At 43.7% G+C, this 17917-nt stretch overlaps 1 protein-coding gene across 1 annotated transcript; it reads right to left on the bottom strand.

Annotated features, from left to right (window-relative positions):
• Positions 1-2076: 2076 nt before the first annotated feature.
• TCF15 (transcription factor 15) lies at positions 2077-16296 on the bottom strand. The gene is made up of 2 exons (XM_089518449.1): positions 15826-16296; positions 2077-2166 (listed from the first exon to the last, which is right to left on the bottom strand). The coding sequence occupies exons 1-2, from the start codon at positions 16294-16296 to the stop codon at positions 2089-2091; spliced, it is 549 nt and encodes a 182-aa protein (XP_089374575.1). The 3' UTR covers positions 2077-2088.
• Positions 16297-17917: the final 1621 nt, after the last annotated feature.

Below are 17917 nucleotides of genomic sequence, written 5' to 3'. Positions count from 1 at the left end.
AGAGAATTTCGGGACCCAGAGAGTTAAGATCTTAGCACCACATGGTCTCAGCCTAGAGGATAATATATAATACTATCATTCTGGCTATGTTTAGCTGGAGAAGAGAAGGTTAAGGGGTGACATGATAGCAATGTTTAAATATTTGAAGGGATGTTATATTGAAGATGGAGCAAGCTTTTTTTCTTCTTTTTTTTTTCTTTTTTGCTGCTCCAGAGATTAGGACATGGAGCAGTGGATTCAAACTACAGGAAAGGAGATTCCACCTTTAGGAAGAACAACTGACGGTAAGAGCTGTTTGACAGTGGAAGATGCTGCTGCTTCGGAGAGTGGTGGACTTATTTGGAGGTTTTTAAAGAGAAGCTGGATAGCCTTTGGTCAGGAGTGCTTTGACTCCACCACCCTCTGAGGAATCTGGTTCCACTGTCAAACAGTGGACGTTCAGGACGTTCTTCCTAATGTTTAAGTGCAACTTATTTTCGTGTCATTTGCACCATTGTTCCATGTCTTAATCTCTAAAGCAGTAGAAAACAAGCTTGCTGAATCCTCAATATGACATCTTCTGAAATATTTAAACAGAGCTGTCATATAACCTCTTAACCTTTTCTACTCCAGGCTAAACAAACCCAGCTTCCTAAGTCTTTCCTCATAAGGCATGGTTTCTTGACCCTTCACCATTTTAGTCACCTTCCTTTGGATGCGCTCTAGTTTCTCAATATCCTTTTTGAATTGTGGTGCCTAGAACTGGACACAGGAGTTCAAGTGAGGTCTTACCAAAACAGAATGGAGTGATTCTATGACTTCCCTCAATCTAGGCACTATACGCCAATTGGTGCACCTAGAATCACATTGGCTTTTTAGCTGCCGCATCACACTGCTAACTCATGTTCAGTTTGTGGTCTACTCCTAGATCCCTTTTGCATGTATTGCCATCAAGCCAGGTGTCACCCATCCTGTACCTATTCATCAACAAGCTTTACTGGAAAGCTGCTGTCCAACGTCATCTAGAGAGTTGTTCAAGGATGGAGCAAGCTTGTTTTCTGCTGCTCCAGAGACTAGAACACAGAACAATGGTTGCAAACTCGAGGAACAGAAATTCCACCTCAACATTAGGTGAAACTTCCTGACAGTAAGAGCTATTTGACACTGGAACTGAAACATGCTCCCTTGGAGCGTGGTAGGGTCTCCTTCCTTGGAGGTCTTTAAACAGAGGCTGGATGGCCATCTGTCAGGGATGCTTTGATTGAGAGTTCCTGCATGGCAGAAGGGGGTTGGACTGAATGGCCCTCGTGGTCTCTTCCAACTCTACAATTCTATGATTCCACCCCCAATTTAGGAATTATGGGATTTATACAGTCTATGTGCCTATCTGTGGCACAGCTGGGATGTGATTGGTTTGGACTATAACTCCCATTATCCCCCAGCCAGCATGGCCACTGGAGAACTGACCTGTTCTCTGTGCTTTCTGTAGTGGGAACAGAGCCACAGTCTCCTCTCAGAGAAAGGCCTCTGAGAATAAACCAGGTTGAGGGGAAGGAGTCCAGACAGAGTCACCCCTGGATGAAAAGGAAAAAAAATACCTTTATTTTTTCAAGCCTGCTGGACAGGGAAAGAACTATAAGTACAACAACATGATCACACAGACCAGCAAAAGCACCCAGTCTTAATAAAGCTCTATACATCCACTTTGTCCTTTTTGAAAAAGAGGCGAGAGATCCATGTGCCACCACTTGCACCGAAACCTCAGTCGCAAGTTTGGGATGCACTTCTCAGGCCAGAGTCTCTGACACCAGAGGAGGACAAATTTCCCTGAGAAATGATCCAAAGTCCAAAGAAGAGCCCAGTTGTCCCTTCTTGGCAGTCCCAATTTCTCCATCCTGATCTCGGTGGTGGTGGGCATCTCCCAACCCATCTTGTGTCTCCCCAGGCTCCACAAAGTGGGGCTTTTCCCTTCATCCTGGAGTTTTCCCATCTCGAACCATGATCCCCACCCCACCCCTGCCCTTGTCGAAAAGGTTAGAAGACAGCTGTCCAAGGTGCGAATCCCACCTTGGTTAGGCTTCTAGGACAGACGTCGGTCTCAGTCTCTGCTCATCTCTGTAGCACCTTGAGGTGGTTCACCCCTCTCACCTTCAAGCAGTTGCTTCCGCCAAGGTCTCGACGACTGTTCTAAAAAAAGGGAAAAGGTGGTGGAAAGAGCATGTTTATTTCATTTATAAATTGCATTCATATTCTGCTTTTCCTTCAATGAGCTCAAGGCAGTGTGTACATAGACCCTTTGCTCATCACCAGCTTTGATATGCTGCCATTTTTGTCTTAGGCTGTTGCCAGACTGCAAAATTAGTTCAGTTTGATATCACTTTAACTGCTGTGATTCCATCTTATTGAGTTCTGGGACAGCTAGTTTTACAAGGTCTTCAGCCTTCTTGGGCAAAGAATGCTGGTGCCTCACAAACTACAAATTTTAGGGTTCTGTAGGATGGATTCATGGAAGTTAAACTTTCAAACCATCTGAAAAAGTGGAACAGTAGGTGTAATCTGCACTGCAGAATTAATGCAGTTGGCCACCGCTTTAACTGCCCATAGCTCCATCCTATGGAATCCTGGGATTTGTAGTTTGTTGTGGCACCAGAGCACTCTGACAACGAAGTGTGCAATGTGGCAGCAGCCCCAGTAACATAAATCCACCAGGTGACCTTGGACAAGTCACACTTTCTCAGCCTCATAGGAAGGCAATGGCAAAACTCCTCACAGTATATTTTGCCAACATACCCGACTCTCCCAGTTTGGCAGAGGCAATCCCTCCAGATTAATCCTCTGCCACCCCACTTTTTCCAGCATCTTTTAAAATGTCCCAGTTTCCTTCTCATCCTTTGTCCTTTGCTAGAAACTGAGTTCAAAGTACTAGTTTACACAGAAGGGTGGTGGGGAGAGGCAAGGCAGGGGCAGAATCTTGCCTTCCCAGTAGATTCAGGCAAAAGCAAACTGCTGCAGCATCTCCTACCTTGCACATTCTTCCTCATTCAATGTAACTTCTGCCAACTTCACCCTACTCTGATGTTGCTTGGCTTACATGCATTCTGGTTTGCATCTGAACAATGTTGGAGGGTATGTGCCATGAAATAATAAGTCAGAGTTGACCTCAGGGCCCATAACAGAAGCAATGGGTCTTTCTCCCTGCATGGGCTTCTCCTTGCTTATGGCTTCACCACAGGTCAAAACAGCAAAGGTCATGATGTTGTGACCAGATAAGGAATAATTGGATTCGGAAGCCAGAGCAGTTGAGATTCAGAGGCAGGCTCCCAAGGTGAGACCTAGATGAAGCCTCCCCCCTGTTGCTTTCATTATTTAAAAAAAAAAAATAGAAAAAGTCACCTTCACAGTTAAAAAGGCACAGCAAATTGTTCAATCTCACCAGATTGCAAAACACAAAAATATACAATGGATAACACACATACACACCAATGCACTGCCACATCCCAAGTCATCTATTTGTGGAAGTTGTTGAAAACTGTCACAGTTAAAATGTTGCAGATGCAGACATAACTCAGCTAGGGGATTTGGGGAGTCATCTTCCAAAAAAGGAACCTCTCCAAGCTCTGAAGAGCATCTGTCTGTGAATGAAAACGTCAGCCTCATTAGGGACTATTAGTCCTACAATCCCCCTGCCAGCATGGCCAGTGCCCAGGTTGGGTGGGAGATTCTGGGCGCTGCCATCCCAAAATGAAAGGGGCCATCCTGGCTGCAGAAGTCTGGATACTCTAGGCCCCCCACTCCCTTTTTCAAGAAGAAGAAGAAGAAGAAGAAGAAGAAGAAGAAGAAGAAGAAGAAGAAGAATTTCCCCAAGTGCCATACAAAGTTCAACTGTGCATCCAACCACTGGTTTCCATCAGATGTTTTAAAGTTTTCCTTTTCAGAGGGTGACTACAGTTGGCAGCATCCACTAAATTCTACAAGTCCAAAGAAACAGGTTTTTAAACCTCTGGTTTAGATCACTATATAGCCTACTCCAAGAGTTTAGCTATGGGCAGGAGAGTGAGGGCATTGCCCCCCAATAGGAATTATGTCTGTGTGTTGTGTGCCTCCAAATCATTTTTGACGAATGGCAACCTTAAAGCCCTGGGATTTTCTTGGCAATTTTCTTCAGAAGGGGTTTGTCATTGCCATCCTCTGAGGCTGAGAGAGTGGGACTCACCCAAGGTCACCCAATGGGTTTTGGTGGCCATGCAAGGATTTGAACCCTGGTCTCCAGAGTCCTAGTCCAATGTTCAAACCATGCTGTCTCCCATTAAATATCTCCTTAGTCCTCAAATTTCTAGCACTGCAGCAACTTAAAACATAAACTGAGCATTTAGAAATACAGATTGGCATCCTGCTGACTATTTACGAAATCATAAATAGAATTTAACAATCTCATAACTTTTGGGATCCATGCTTAATGACCAAACATTACCCCCAAACCTAGCTCTTGAGCCAGGCTAACTTCCATCCTAAGACATTCCAAAGGACCCTCCAACATTTCACAGATGAAACATGCAACACCCAAGATCCCTCACCATTGGGTGATGCTGGCTGGGGCTGTTGGGAGCTGCAGTCCAGCCACCTCTAGCAGGTTGCATGATCCCCTTCTTCATGCTAAGGGCATAAACTCTGGATCAGTGCAAGAATCCCACCCTGTCACCCTATATTTTCAGCTGCTCTTAAAATGTCCCAGTTTTTCCCCCATCCTCCCACTTTCCCTCTTTGGCTCCTTGGCTTACTTCGACTGCTGCAAACTATGCTCAGAGTGGAAAGTGGAAAAATTTATAGTCAATTCTGTTAGAGGGGATGATGGATTGTGAGAGATTATATTATTGGAATGAAAGACCTATTAGAGCCTTTACTCCAGCCACAGCAGATGTCCGGACGGTGAACCAAACTGCAGGTAAAAATTAACTTTAGACTCCTTAACAGGAGGAACAATGATGAAGGAAACACATTCTTGGATAGCAATAGCCTGATCCTTTCTAGACTGATTTAAAGGAGAAAAGATAGTAAGGGAAACATGTTGCGGTATGTCCTCTCTTATCAAAGAGCAAACAGGAAGAGAGAGAAACAGTTTGAGCCAGTTCTTTTTCTTTTACAACAGAAGACAAGTCACTTAATTCACCCTCACTGAAAAAGGCAATATTATCTGGCCATAAAGTTTAGGGGATAGGTGGCTGATAGAACAAGGAAAAGCACCAGAAAAGGAAGGCAAGAGATCTTAATCCCTCTCTTACTAGCCATCTCATCCCTGGTAGACAAGAGAATAGCAAGAACAAGTACAGAAACTGCTGTTGCTTCCATCGAATTCAGCACAGGAGAGGAGAGGCAGACTTTTACTGTTCCAAGTACCTTCTGGCAAAAGCAACCTGCTGCAGCCCTTTCTAGATGGTGTTTTTTTCCTCATCAATAATGTTTGTCATCTTGGGCGGGATACAGACCGCCCCTTTGGGGCGACCTGCACCCGTCGCTTTCCCCAACGGATCGGGGACTCAGTGGCCACAGTGGCAGCCCCAGAGGCCCTGATCCACCGCTTTTCCAGGCCTTTCATGCCCCAAGGACACCCCGACAGTGGCAGGGAAAGAGAGAAAGGGGTTGCTCGGCCCCTTTCTCTTTTGTATCACTTTCTCTTTTGTATCACTGTAAAGGCTGCGCCAGCGATACAAGCGGTGGAAGGAGCTCTGTTTCGGAGCTCCTTCTGGCGCTGCTGAAAGGGCCTGTGTGCGTCACGCCTGCACCGCTCCGCTTGAAGGCGGCATGGCTGTGATGTCATAATGGCAGTGCCCATGTAGACAGGGTGCCACCATTACCACACCGTGGTTATGTGCTAGGGTTGAGGGGTGTCTGTAAAGGACACCCCGAGGCAACCCTAGCACGTATCCAGACCAGCGCACACTTGGGACTACTCTATACATAAGTTATGCACATTACTGCAGATTTTCATTTCATTATGTTGTATATCATATATATATATTACATTGTATTATGCAATCTGTATTATATTCTATTATGTTGTATTATGTGCATCACTGAGGATTTTCACACATTTGCATCAACTGTTAAAGGTCTTCACTTTCCTGCACAAATTGATATCTATTTACATCTATGCACCCTCCCTCTGCTGAAAATGTGCAGCTAGCTACATCTACACAGATGGCCACACGTGTGATAGTACACATTTTCATGAATACGCGGGTAAAATCTGCAAAGCCTTTTTCTGAAGATTTCCAAAAAGCCTGAACTCCTGCAAATCACATGTGGCTGGATCACATTTTATCTGACTGAAATGAGTATTTTAATCTTGTAGACTAGCCTTCAGATGTTGTTGGTCCACGTGTGTCCCAGTTGTTATAGGTAAAATGTTGGAGGGTACACTGTCTTTTTTTTCAGCCTGATCTACCTCATAGGGTTGTTGAAAGGATAAAAGGGTAAAGAGGTAGCAAGCCATAGACAGTGGGCTCTTGGTTTCCGCAGGGAATTGATTCCAGAACTCCCCATGGATACCAAAATCCATGGATGCTCAAGTCCCATTAAATACAGTGGCATAGTAAAATGGTGTTCCTTATATAAAATGGCAAAATCAAGGCTTGCTTACTGGAATTTGTGTTTTTTGGACATTTTCAAGCAGTGGATGGTTGAATCCATGGATAAAAAAAACCCTGTGGATATGAAGGGCCAATGGTATACTGCCTCAGGCCTTTTGGAGGAAAGCCAAGATGCAAAAATAAGGAACTTGTGGCCCTGCAGATATTCTTGGTCAAAGTTCTCTTGCATCATACATTCTGGAGACACTATAGGACCTCTATGAACTTATTTATTTATTTCACTTATATCCTGTCTTTCTCCCCAAATGGGATCCTGCCATTACCTAACCTGCTGATGTCTAGGCACTTTCCATTGCAGATCCCATAGTTCCTGACTGTTGGCTCTGCACCTTTCAGTGGGTGAGAGAGCTGAAGCCAAAAACATCTGGAGGGCATTAGGCTAGGAAGGTATTTCACCATTCCTAACTCACAGCTGGAACCGCTGCTATGTGCTAAATTAAGATGCGCCACCTGCAATGCTCTGGAGGACTGATTCAGCAACACCTTCCTCAAGGTCACACTTTAGTGTCACCCGACCTTTCCCTATAAAGGAGGCTGTTAGCAGGGTGAGTAACAATAGCCATGAATCCACTGTGAAATTGCAGCTTGCCCACTGCAATGAAATACAGATGTAATCAATGCAGCGGTAACATTCCTTTGAAATATAGCTGTTCCCCACAACAGCAATTTCCGATTTCATTGCATTCTTGATATGCCTCTTATTTTATGTTCTCCTTTGCCTGTCTTGTGCTTTAAAACTACACCTTGCTTCCCAAGTGTTCCAAAATGAGCAAAACAAGAGAGCAGTACTACTAACAGTTAACCATACTTTCCTTTTACAGCTTGGAAAAGGTTACTGCTTGGGACTGAAATCCAATAGCTAGTAGCATCTAGAGGAGATTGACTGAGTCAGTAGAACTCACATATATGTCAACTTATCAGCCCATTGATTTAATTGTAGACCCATAGATCAAAAATTCAAGTTTGGAGTAACTGTTCGATCTAGCCCTAGTTCGATCTAGCAATGCTCCGGCAACAAACCATTCACAGGGAAGTCCGGTGAATTCATTCACAATAGTGGGAATGAAGCACGATTGCAATAGTGTGAAAGTTAATCGCGCTTCATTACCAGTATTGCACAAGCAACTTGAGATACCCAGAATGCATTGCTCACTTCTCGTTCTCATTGCCAGGATTGGTTTTGCAGTGGATTTCAGTCTTCTCTCAAGTTATGGGGTGCAATTTAGTTATCAGTGGATTAAAACTATGTGCTGAAGTAATACATTTTATTTTGCTGTCTTTATTCTGGGAACAGGATTTGCAGACATGTGCCATTGTGCTGAAATGGCGCATGTGCAAAATGATCAACTGCAATATAGTAACAGTTCATTTATGGATGTGTGTGAAACGCCACTGTGCTATTATTTTTAATTGCATGAGTGCGTGACTGTGTGAAACCACTGAGCACTATAGCGCTAGTGTTGCTTTTTATTTTCATTGCCACAATTATTGCTGAATTGGCCATCCTATGATAGTGTCCTAGAAGTCTCATCCATAGGGCTTCCATAAGGTGAAGCTGATTTGACAGTGAAAAGCAACAGTCAGTTATACACAGGTGTCCCCTAGCAGATGGTGGCTTTGATGTTAGTGGGATGGTGAATCCACTCCAGGTTTTGTCTAAACTTTAAAACATTTGAACCCCTTCCTGATGCCAGTACTGCAGCCAAAATGTTTGTATGTTGGTAAAATGAATACCCAGCTTCTTGGGGGCAATTGGTTAACACACTGTAAACAACTTAGAAAGTGCTCATCACTATAAAGTGGTATAGAAATATAAATGATATTACTATTGCTAAGTGCCATTGTTCAGATAGGTTCAGCAGGCTGATGCTTCCTTAAAAGTTCACATTAAAACCAGAAGCTGATTCCCCGCTTCACTAACATGGGAGCCACCAGCCACGTTTCATATGTTTGTCTAAAGTGCATGAAAAGCCAGAGGGTCACCTTTGTTTCCGAATTTCCAAACTTGCTAGGGGATCACAGGAGCTGCATTTCAGCACATATAGAGGGTGCAAGGTTGCAGAAAGCTGAGTGGTACTTTCCAGTATATGAATTGGCACCAAGTCCAAAGACATCCATCTGAAGGGCAACACAAATCCCACGTCTTCCCTGGAGTCTTCAAATGTTCTGGGAAGCCCTATTTTAAGTAGGTCTACCCACCCAGTTTTACATAACTAGGTTACATTGGCAGCCTCCTATCTTTCTGCAAGTAGGTAAAAATCCATTTCTTCTGACAGGACCTTGAGAATGGATTTTTAAAGGAGAAACAGGCCTTGTATAATGTGTTGGACTTGTCTTTGTTTTGTTTTTTACAAATCCTTCACGTTTTAACTGGTTTTTAATTTTATGGTAGTTTAATTGCCTTTTGACTTTGGTATGCTGTGAATGTTTAGCTATGTTTGCTTATCTATTATAAGCTGCCTCGAATTCCAAACTGGGGGGAAAGTTGGATATTACTAATAATGAACAGAATTCACTTAGCAACTTGCATCTTTGGGAAACAGAACTGAGCAGTTCTTTAATCTCCGTATTCACCAAGGGGCTGCCATTACATAACTGTGTAGGGAAGCCAGTGAAGTGACCAATGTGCAAGAGGACCAGTGCACATTTCACTAACAGTGTTTCTTAGCCCCTCTGTTACATAGTTAAGTATGTGTACACAAGGAAGACCATACTACAGGATTCCACCCCATAATTATGGTAAGTCGTTGTCGTCATCATCATCATCACCATCATCATCATGCACTTTGTGAGTTTGCATTTAAAAACAACAACCCCACAACTAAGGAATTTCTCCTTCCCAGCAAAATGTACAGAGCACTACACAGTCAAAAGTAATTCCATATCTATTAATTATTGATGTGTGGATGTGTTCAGAAAATGAAGGGGGGGGGGGAGAAAGAACATGAAAGAATAAAAGAATCATAGAGGTGGAAGAGACCACAAGGGCCACCTAGTCTAATCCCATTCTGTCATGCAGGAATACACAATCAAAGTACAGATGGCCATCCGGTCTCTGTTTAAAAACCTCCAAAGAAGGAGACTCCACCACTCTCCAAGGCAGCATATTCCATGGTCAAATATCTCTTACTGCCTGGAGGTTGTTCCTAATGTTGAGGTGGAATCTCTTTTCCTGGAGTTTGCACCCATTGCTCCTGTCCTATTCTCTGGAACAGCAGAACACAAGCTTGTTCCATCCTCAATATAATATCCTTTCAAATATTGGGATTCCTTCCAATATTTTGGTTCTTTATGGTTCTGTTATTCTATTCTATTATTCTACCTTCTAACTCTACATCCTATGATTATAAGCTTGATAATTCAGCTGTGCTTCTGAAGAGCATTACCCAAGGCTCTGGCTTATTTTGATTGCAGATTCATTGAATCCATTGAGGGATCAACTCCTATCATCCCATGGTTGTGCTGATGAGGGATCATGAAGGTTGTCTTCTAACACATCTGGGAGGGCCTTGCAGTTAAAACTGAAGTGCAAAGTATTGGATGTACAACACCACCACAATATGCAGCTTGTAGTGATTTTATTTGTTTATTTTTATTTATTTGAAATATTATATCCCACATTTTCTGCACAATGGGATTCAATGGGTTCCAGGACACACATCCCCCCATGGATACCAAAATCCATGGATGCTGAAGTCCCATTATATACCATGGCATAGCAGAATGGTGTCCCTCATATAAATTGGCAAAATCAAGGTTTGCTTCTTGGAATTTATGTATTTTTAAAATGGTTTCAAGCCATAGATGGTTGAATCTATGGATAAAGAATCTGTGGATACAGAGGGGCAGATGTATAAATAAGACAGAACATCCAGTTTAAAGACCCTTCGCCTGTAACAAGTTAACAGCCAAAGGCCTGTCTAAATAAAAAAAGTCTTGACTCTTTGTATTCCAGCAAAAAAGAGAGCAGAGAAGAGGCCAAGAATCCAAAGCCTGGGAGTAGCCACCAAGAAGGCCCTTTCCTGTGTCCTCACCAAATGAAATGGTGGAGAGACTAAAAGACACCTTCTGCTGCGGATTGTGCTACTTGGGAAGGTTGATGTAGGGTGGCAGTCCTGAAAGGAACTTTTCCTTTGTGAAAAAAGCAGTACTGCCAAAAAGAAAGTTTGGGAGTGGTACTGCCCAAAAAGGTGGGCAAAGGAACTGGCCATGCTGATTGGGGAATTCTGGGGATTTTTTCAGTGTCCACAGGTCTCCCCGAGTTCTTGTCTTTCATGCCAGTTGAACCACATTTGTTGTTGTTGTTGTTGTGTATCTTCAAGCCGTTTCAAACTTATGGTGCCTATCATGGAATTTTCTTGGCAAGGTTTGTTCAGAGGAGGTTTGCTATTGCCTTCCTCTGAGGCTGAGAGCATGGGACTTACCCAAGGTCACCCAGTAGGTTTCATGCCCAAGGTGGGAATCGAATTCTGGTCTCCAGAGTCATAGTCCAACACTCAAACCACTATGCTTTACCTTTCCTTAGAATAACTGAATTGTTGAATTGGAAGGGTACCCAAAGGTCATCCAGTCCTACCCTTGTCAATGCAGGAAATCCACAGCTAGAGCAATCCTGCTGAAAGCCTTCCAATGAAAGAGACTCCACCATCTCTTTTCTATAATATTGTTAGAATTGTACCTACATGTGCTCAAAAGTGGTAGGAAAACCATGCCCAGAAGCCAAAGCTGCTAACACCTTAATGCAGTTTGACACTGCTTTAACTGTCATGGCTCCATCCAATGGAGTCTTGGGATTTGTAGTTTGTTGTTGCACCAGAGCTCTCTGACAGAGAAGGCTAAATAGCTCACAAAACTACAAATCCCAAAATTCAGTATCATAGAGTCATGGCAGCTAAAGCGGTGTCAAACTGCATTCATTCTGCAGTTAGTTACATCCCAAATTTGGTGTTGGCTTCTGAGTGAAAATTTCGATGCCTGTCCCTCTCCTTCAAGAAACAGAGGAAAGAACTGAAATCAATAGGATGTGGGAAAGAAGTGGCACATTTTCCTGGAATATGAAATGGATGGCTTCTTACAGCCACATTTGTTCCACCCAGATCTTCTCCTGTTTGGCTTTTAAGAAGGGCATTCAGATTGAAAATGCAATTTGCACACAAATCTATGTCAAAGCTATTCAGGTCAGATCAGGGGGAAGATACTTTTTTGGACCACAGCCCCCAGAATCCCCAGCCAGGCATAGCTTTTGGTGGGGATTCTGAGATGTGTACTCCCCCGTCTCCTCAAAGGCCTGGTGGATTCTGGGGGTCATAGTTCAGCTTTTCCAAACTGATTCAGAGTAGACATTTAGTGCTGCTCCCACCCCCTGGGGATGCATCTACACTGCAGAATTAATAGAGTTTTGTGACACTGCTTTAATTGCCATGGTTCCATCCTATGGGGTTCTGGGATTTGTCATTTGCTGCAGCACCAGAGCCTCTCTGATAGAGAAGGCTAAATATCTCACAATACTACAAACCCCAGAATTCCATAGCATTGAGCCATGGTAGTTAAAGCAGTGTCAAACTGCAGTCATTCTGCAGTGCAGATTCAGCCTTTATCTGATCAAGGTTGGTGGAATATTATTTCACAACTGAACAATGCGGGCAATAGCTGAAAAAAGAGTGTAGCATGCCGTCTCTCAAGAACTAATGACCGCCTGAATACTACAGGTTGAGTCTCCCTTATCCATAAGACCGAAATCCGAAATATTCCAAAATCCAAATCTGTCCACATGGGTGGCTCAGATAGGGACGCCTTTGACTTCTGATGGTTCTGTGTACACAAACTTTGATCCATGCATAAAATTATTTAAAATGTTAGGTATAAAATTACCTTTAGGCTATGTTGATAAGGTATATACGAATCATAAATGTGAAGTCGAAGGCTTTCACGGCTGGAATTCATAGTTTGTTGTGGGGTTTTCAGGCTATGTGGCTGTGTTCTGGAAGACTGTATTCACCAGCATCTGTGGCTGGCATCATCTTCCAGAACACGGCCACACAGCCCAAAAACCCCACAAAAAAACTATGAATCATAAATGAATTACATCTTTAGATATGGGTCCCATCACCAAGATATCTATTTATGTATATGCAAATATTCCAAAAGCCAGAAACACTTTTGGTTCCAAGTATTTCAGATAAGGGAGACCCAACCTGTATACGGCCTGTTACATTATGAAACTTCATGTATATAACTATGTGGCAGAGGTACTAAGAAACCGTTTTGGTGAACTTATGCAGATGCATAACAGGATGCTTGCAAGAGTGCCTGGTTTGCATCACTGCACAGTGTACATCAGGATCTATGTGATGCTCAGTGAGGCTGATGCACACCAGTTCCATTGCATGTTGGTCCCATTGGGTATCAATGCACACCAAGCACTTTACTCTGCCACACAGTAACCTCACAGTCACAGCAGCTCTCAAATTAATATAGACGTGATTGTTGTGTGCCTTCAAGCCATTTCGACTTACGGCAACCCTAAGGCAACCCTATCATAGGGTTTTCTTGGCAAAATTTATTCAGAGGTGGTTTGCCATTGCTTTCCCCTGAGGCTGAGAGTGTGTGACATGCCCAAGGTCACCCAGCAGGGAATCGAACTGTGGTCTCCAGAGTCATAGTCAACAACTATGCCATGCTGGCAACTCTGAACTTCTAATTCCTATAGTCCACTGAAGACATTAAGACTTCAATGGGATTTCTGCTATTATTTATGAATATGCATATGCTGTCTCAATTTAAAAGATCTTTAAAGACCAGTCTCTTCCAGCAGGTCTATCCAAACGATTTTTAATCTGTGAATTTTAAACAGTGAATTTTAAATGTGGATTATTTTAATATGGGTATCTCTTAATTTTCCTTTAAAATTGATGTGTATTTTAACTGATATGTTTCAACAGATGTAGTTTATCTGTTAATCGGTGCTGTTCCCCACCCCGATCCATGAGGAAAAGTGGGTAAGAAATAATAGTAACAATAACAATAACAATAATAATAATAATCAGCTCATATCCATGGATGTTTTTAGCCATGGATTCAAGCATTCATGACTTACAAATATGTTTAAAATATATAAATTCCAAAAAGCAAACCTTGATTTTGCCATTTTATAAAGGACACCATTATATTATGCCATTGTATTTAATGGGGCTTGAGCATGCATGGATTTTGTTATCCATAGGGGAGTCCTGGAACCAAACCAGAGCAGATACCAAGGGCCCACTGTATTATTATTATTATTATTATTATTATTATTATTATTATTATTATTATTATTGACATTCCTCCCCCCACTCCAAATGCTCACAATTTGGCTTGTTCAATGGTTTGCTTGCATCATCTAGCTCCGGGCTTCAGCCAAGAACCATCAGCCACAAACTGCTGGCCACTGTCTCCCAGCCTCAATGACCAACATCTGGGAACAACATGACTGACATTCCCTGAACCGTGAGATGCAGAGGGGCTCTGATTTACAAGCAGGGTTGACTTTCTCCAATGAGAAGCCTCTGGGGCTGAAACCTTTGCAGAAGCCATGCATTCCAACTTGCAAACCAATGTCCCAACCTAGTGAGTGGGTTGGGCCAGTGGCCTCACTAGAGTTAGCATGACTAGGGTTACCCTCCATTGACCTCATCCCATACCACACCATACACAACCCTTAGTCATGATTTTTGTACTAATGTAATTCATAATTCCCGTATATCACTAAATGTAATGGCAACGGTTGTGATGTTGACAACTAGCAAGATTAAAATTGTATGTTGAAATTACAATATTGTACTCAAAGCCTAAACGTACACGGTTTCATGTGGTTAAAGTGAAAATTTTAAAAGAAAATTTTAAAAGAATAAAAAATTATTTAAATTTTAATTTTAAAAAGCTCTTTAATTGCACCTTGACTGAGCGAGGGCTCAAAAAAATTCTGGGCAGGGAATAAAAAACAGGAATAAGAGGCACTAACCTCTTCTTTGCTCTTTTGCTGTCTGTGGATCCCTTCTTTATATTCAGCTTGCTGAGCAACTCAGTTCTTTTTGGCAAAGGATGGCAACCCCAAGGTTTATTTTCAATTTGCTTTTTCCTCTTCGGAATGCCAGCCATCTTGCCCACGGCAGAAGGAACATTTTTACAGAAGAGTATCTCTGAGCATACATCAAAAGTGTGGAAACAAAGCATTGGGAGGAGACACTGAGGGCGCTGGGTATTTTTAGTCTGGAGAAGAGAAGATGAAAGGGTGACATGCTAGCCGTGTTTAACTATTTGAAGGGATGCCATATTGAAGATGGAGCAAACTTGTTTTCTGCTGCTCTAGAGACTATGCACTTTATCACATGGGCTATGGAGGGATCACTCCCATCCCTACCCAGTCCTGAAGCTGTCCTTATCGCATCCACACTTATCCCGTCCTTCTCCCATCAGTGGCACCCACCATTGTATTAACAGGAGTTTCTCTTAATACAAAGTGATGTGGCCATGCCACTTCAGTGACAGGAGAAGGACGGGATAAGTGTGACGTCATCTGAAAATCTTATCATGATCGTGTGATAAAGATGACTTCAGGACAGGATAATGACAGATGTCATCTGTAAATCTTAGGACGATTGCATCATAAAGTTGGGGTAAAGATGGGAGCGTTCCATCCTTTACCCCATGTGACAATGTCCTATAACTAGAAGCAACAGATCCAAATGTCAAGAAAAGATATTCCACTTGAACATTGGGAAGAATGCTTTTACTATAAGATCTGGTTAGATCTTATAAAACAGATTGCCTTGAGAGGTGATGGAGTCTCCTTCTTTGGAGGTTTTTGAATAATGGCAACCCCCTTCAGAGGAAATTTGATAGGGTTGCCTTAGGGTTGCCATAAGTCAAAAATGACTTGGAGGCACACAACAACAGCAACAACTGGCTGGGGATAACCTATAAAAACTAGGCCAGGCCTGGAGATCTGGCAGTCCCACATGCTATAGTCAGCCCTCCGTTTCTACAGATTCAACCATCCATGGCTTGAAAATATTTTTTTAAAAAATACAAATACATTTTGCTATGCCATTGTATTTAATGGGACTTGAGCAACCACAGATTTTGGTGTCCACGAGGGATCCTCGGGACTGATACCAAGGGCCCAGTATACTTCAGCTGCCTTGGCCAAAGGACTTACCCCCTTCCTCTGGTTGCTGAGACAGAACGTGCAAATACTCCTTGGCTGTTTGGCCTCCATCTCCCCCTTGGCACCGTAGATGGCACTGAAGCAAGGCTGCCCATCTTCACACCCTTCGCCCAGGAGCAAGACGTTGGCCAAGTGGGAAATATAGCTGGAGGCCAGGCGCAGGGTCTCAATTTTGGACAGCTTCCTGTCGACCGGCTCGGTGGGGATGAGGGTCCGGAGAGCCGTGAAGGCCGTGTTGACGCTCTGGGTCCGGTCCCTCTCTCGGGCATTGGCCGCCTGTCTCTGCTTGACCACTACCACTTGGCCAGGTTTCCGGGACCCCTTCCGGCGGCCTTCGCAGCAACCGTAGGACCGGTCCGAGGCATCACTTTCACTCTGGTTCTCCTCGTCCTCCTCTGACAGTAGGCTGAGGTCTGGGTACAGGACATGGGCAGCCATGGGTCTGAGCATGGTGAAGGCCATGGCAAGGGTCTTCCTGCCCCTCAAAAGGCCCTGCCTTTAGGGACTCTTTCAATGCCAGGCTGCGTGGAAAGCTGGTCCAACCTCACCAAGAAAGGCTGCTTGCAGTCAGACTGAAAAAGCTCAAAGGCAGACCAGCTGGACAGCAGCCGCAGCCACCACCTCCCTTTCCTCCTCCAGCTAAAGGGGAACTACTTCCACCACGCCTTTCTTTCTCAGCTGTTGTTCCTCCTCCTCTTCTTCCTCGGGAACCCTCTCGGCTGATGCTTCTCCTCCTGCTGTCTGGTGGGACTTACAAAAAAAGAGCAGAGCTCTTTGGTATATAAGGCCGCAAGGAGGGACCAAGAGCCTGGAACAGAATCCCAGCCAACCAATCAGGGATCCTAGCATCCTCTTTCCCCCAAACAATCAGCAAGCCTGGCTGTCCAGGCCTTTTGAAATGGAAAGCTGTCTCTGAGAAGTGGAGGAGGAGAATTGTGCTTTGGGTCTTTGGGCCTGGCTGCTTGCAACCGCTCTACGGGTTTTTATAAGGACAGTCTGAAGAGAGGAAAGTGGGACGGCTATACTTTGTATTGCAGTTTTGTATCCTGCACTGTGGTTGTATGTTCTGTCTTCTGGTTGTGTGTCCTATGCTAGGTATTGTGGTTGTGCATCCTGTACTTTGTTTTGCAGTTGTGCAGCATGCATTGTGCCTGATGCATTGTACAATGGCACCTAGTCACTGACATGTATTGAGTATTGTTGCTGCGCTGCATGGGGCTTGCATTGCGTTCACGCAGCGTATCTCCACTTGCTAAGCCTGTGTTGGATCAAGGCCTTTGTATGTGTGCTTGTTTGTATCCACACTACCACAAAAACTTCCCCCTGCTTCTTATGCAGTAACAGAAGAAGCCAGACACCTTACAGAGAAAGAGGGAGACAAGGCAGGCAGTGGGGAAAAGTCCAGTGCAGGCTGTTGCCTCTCTTGTTGAAGAATATTAGCCAGGATCATTGTAGTCACCTCCAGGGAAACAATGCTCACTTTGAAGACCGAGACCGAGACACAACATGCAATTCCCTTCTGTAGTCTGCAAAGCAAGCAAGGAGGAAGCGCAATATTGAAGCTACTTTTTTTTCCTTTCCCTTTTTATTCCCTTTCTTCAAGCTTAGCTCCTCTGTGCCTTTAAGGGCAGCTTAACGCTCAGAAAGTTTGTTGTTTCTGTGCACATTCAAGTCATCTGTGACTTACGGCAACCTTAAAGTGACCCTATCACCGGTTTCTCTGTGGTTGAGAGTATGTGATCCAACCAAGATCAACCAGTGGGACCCTGGCTGAGTCTTAGGGGAAGCCTTAAACCAGGAGTGGATCAACTGCAGCCCGTGGTCCACATGCAGTCTCTCAACACTACTATTAGACTCTTTGAGGCCCTCCTCCAGTTCCACAAAGCTTCCCCACCGCAATTTTCTTTTTAAATGTTGACAAGAGTTCTTACAACTTTTGCACAGAAAGCCCCCAAACTTGTGAAAATCCATGGAAAGCTCTCACATAACCTCCCAGAACCCACCATTAACTGCAAAACTTCCATTTCATTTCTACAATCCTTCTCAAAATGGTGACAATCATTACAGTGGGACATTTTTATAA

Source organism: Sceloporus occidentalis, unplaced genomic scaffold (assembly GCF_023333645.1).
Source record: "Sceloporus occidentalis isolate IW3139 unplaced genomic scaffold, rSceOcc1.0.p SCAF_3, whole genome shotgun sequence".
In the NCBI taxonomy this organism is placed as follows: Eukaryota; Metazoa; Chordata; class Lepidosauria; order Squamata; family Phrynosomatidae; genus Sceloporus; species Sceloporus occidentalis.
Note: the sequence above shows the minus strand (reverse complement) of the source record. Positions and strands in the feature narration are given on the sequence as shown.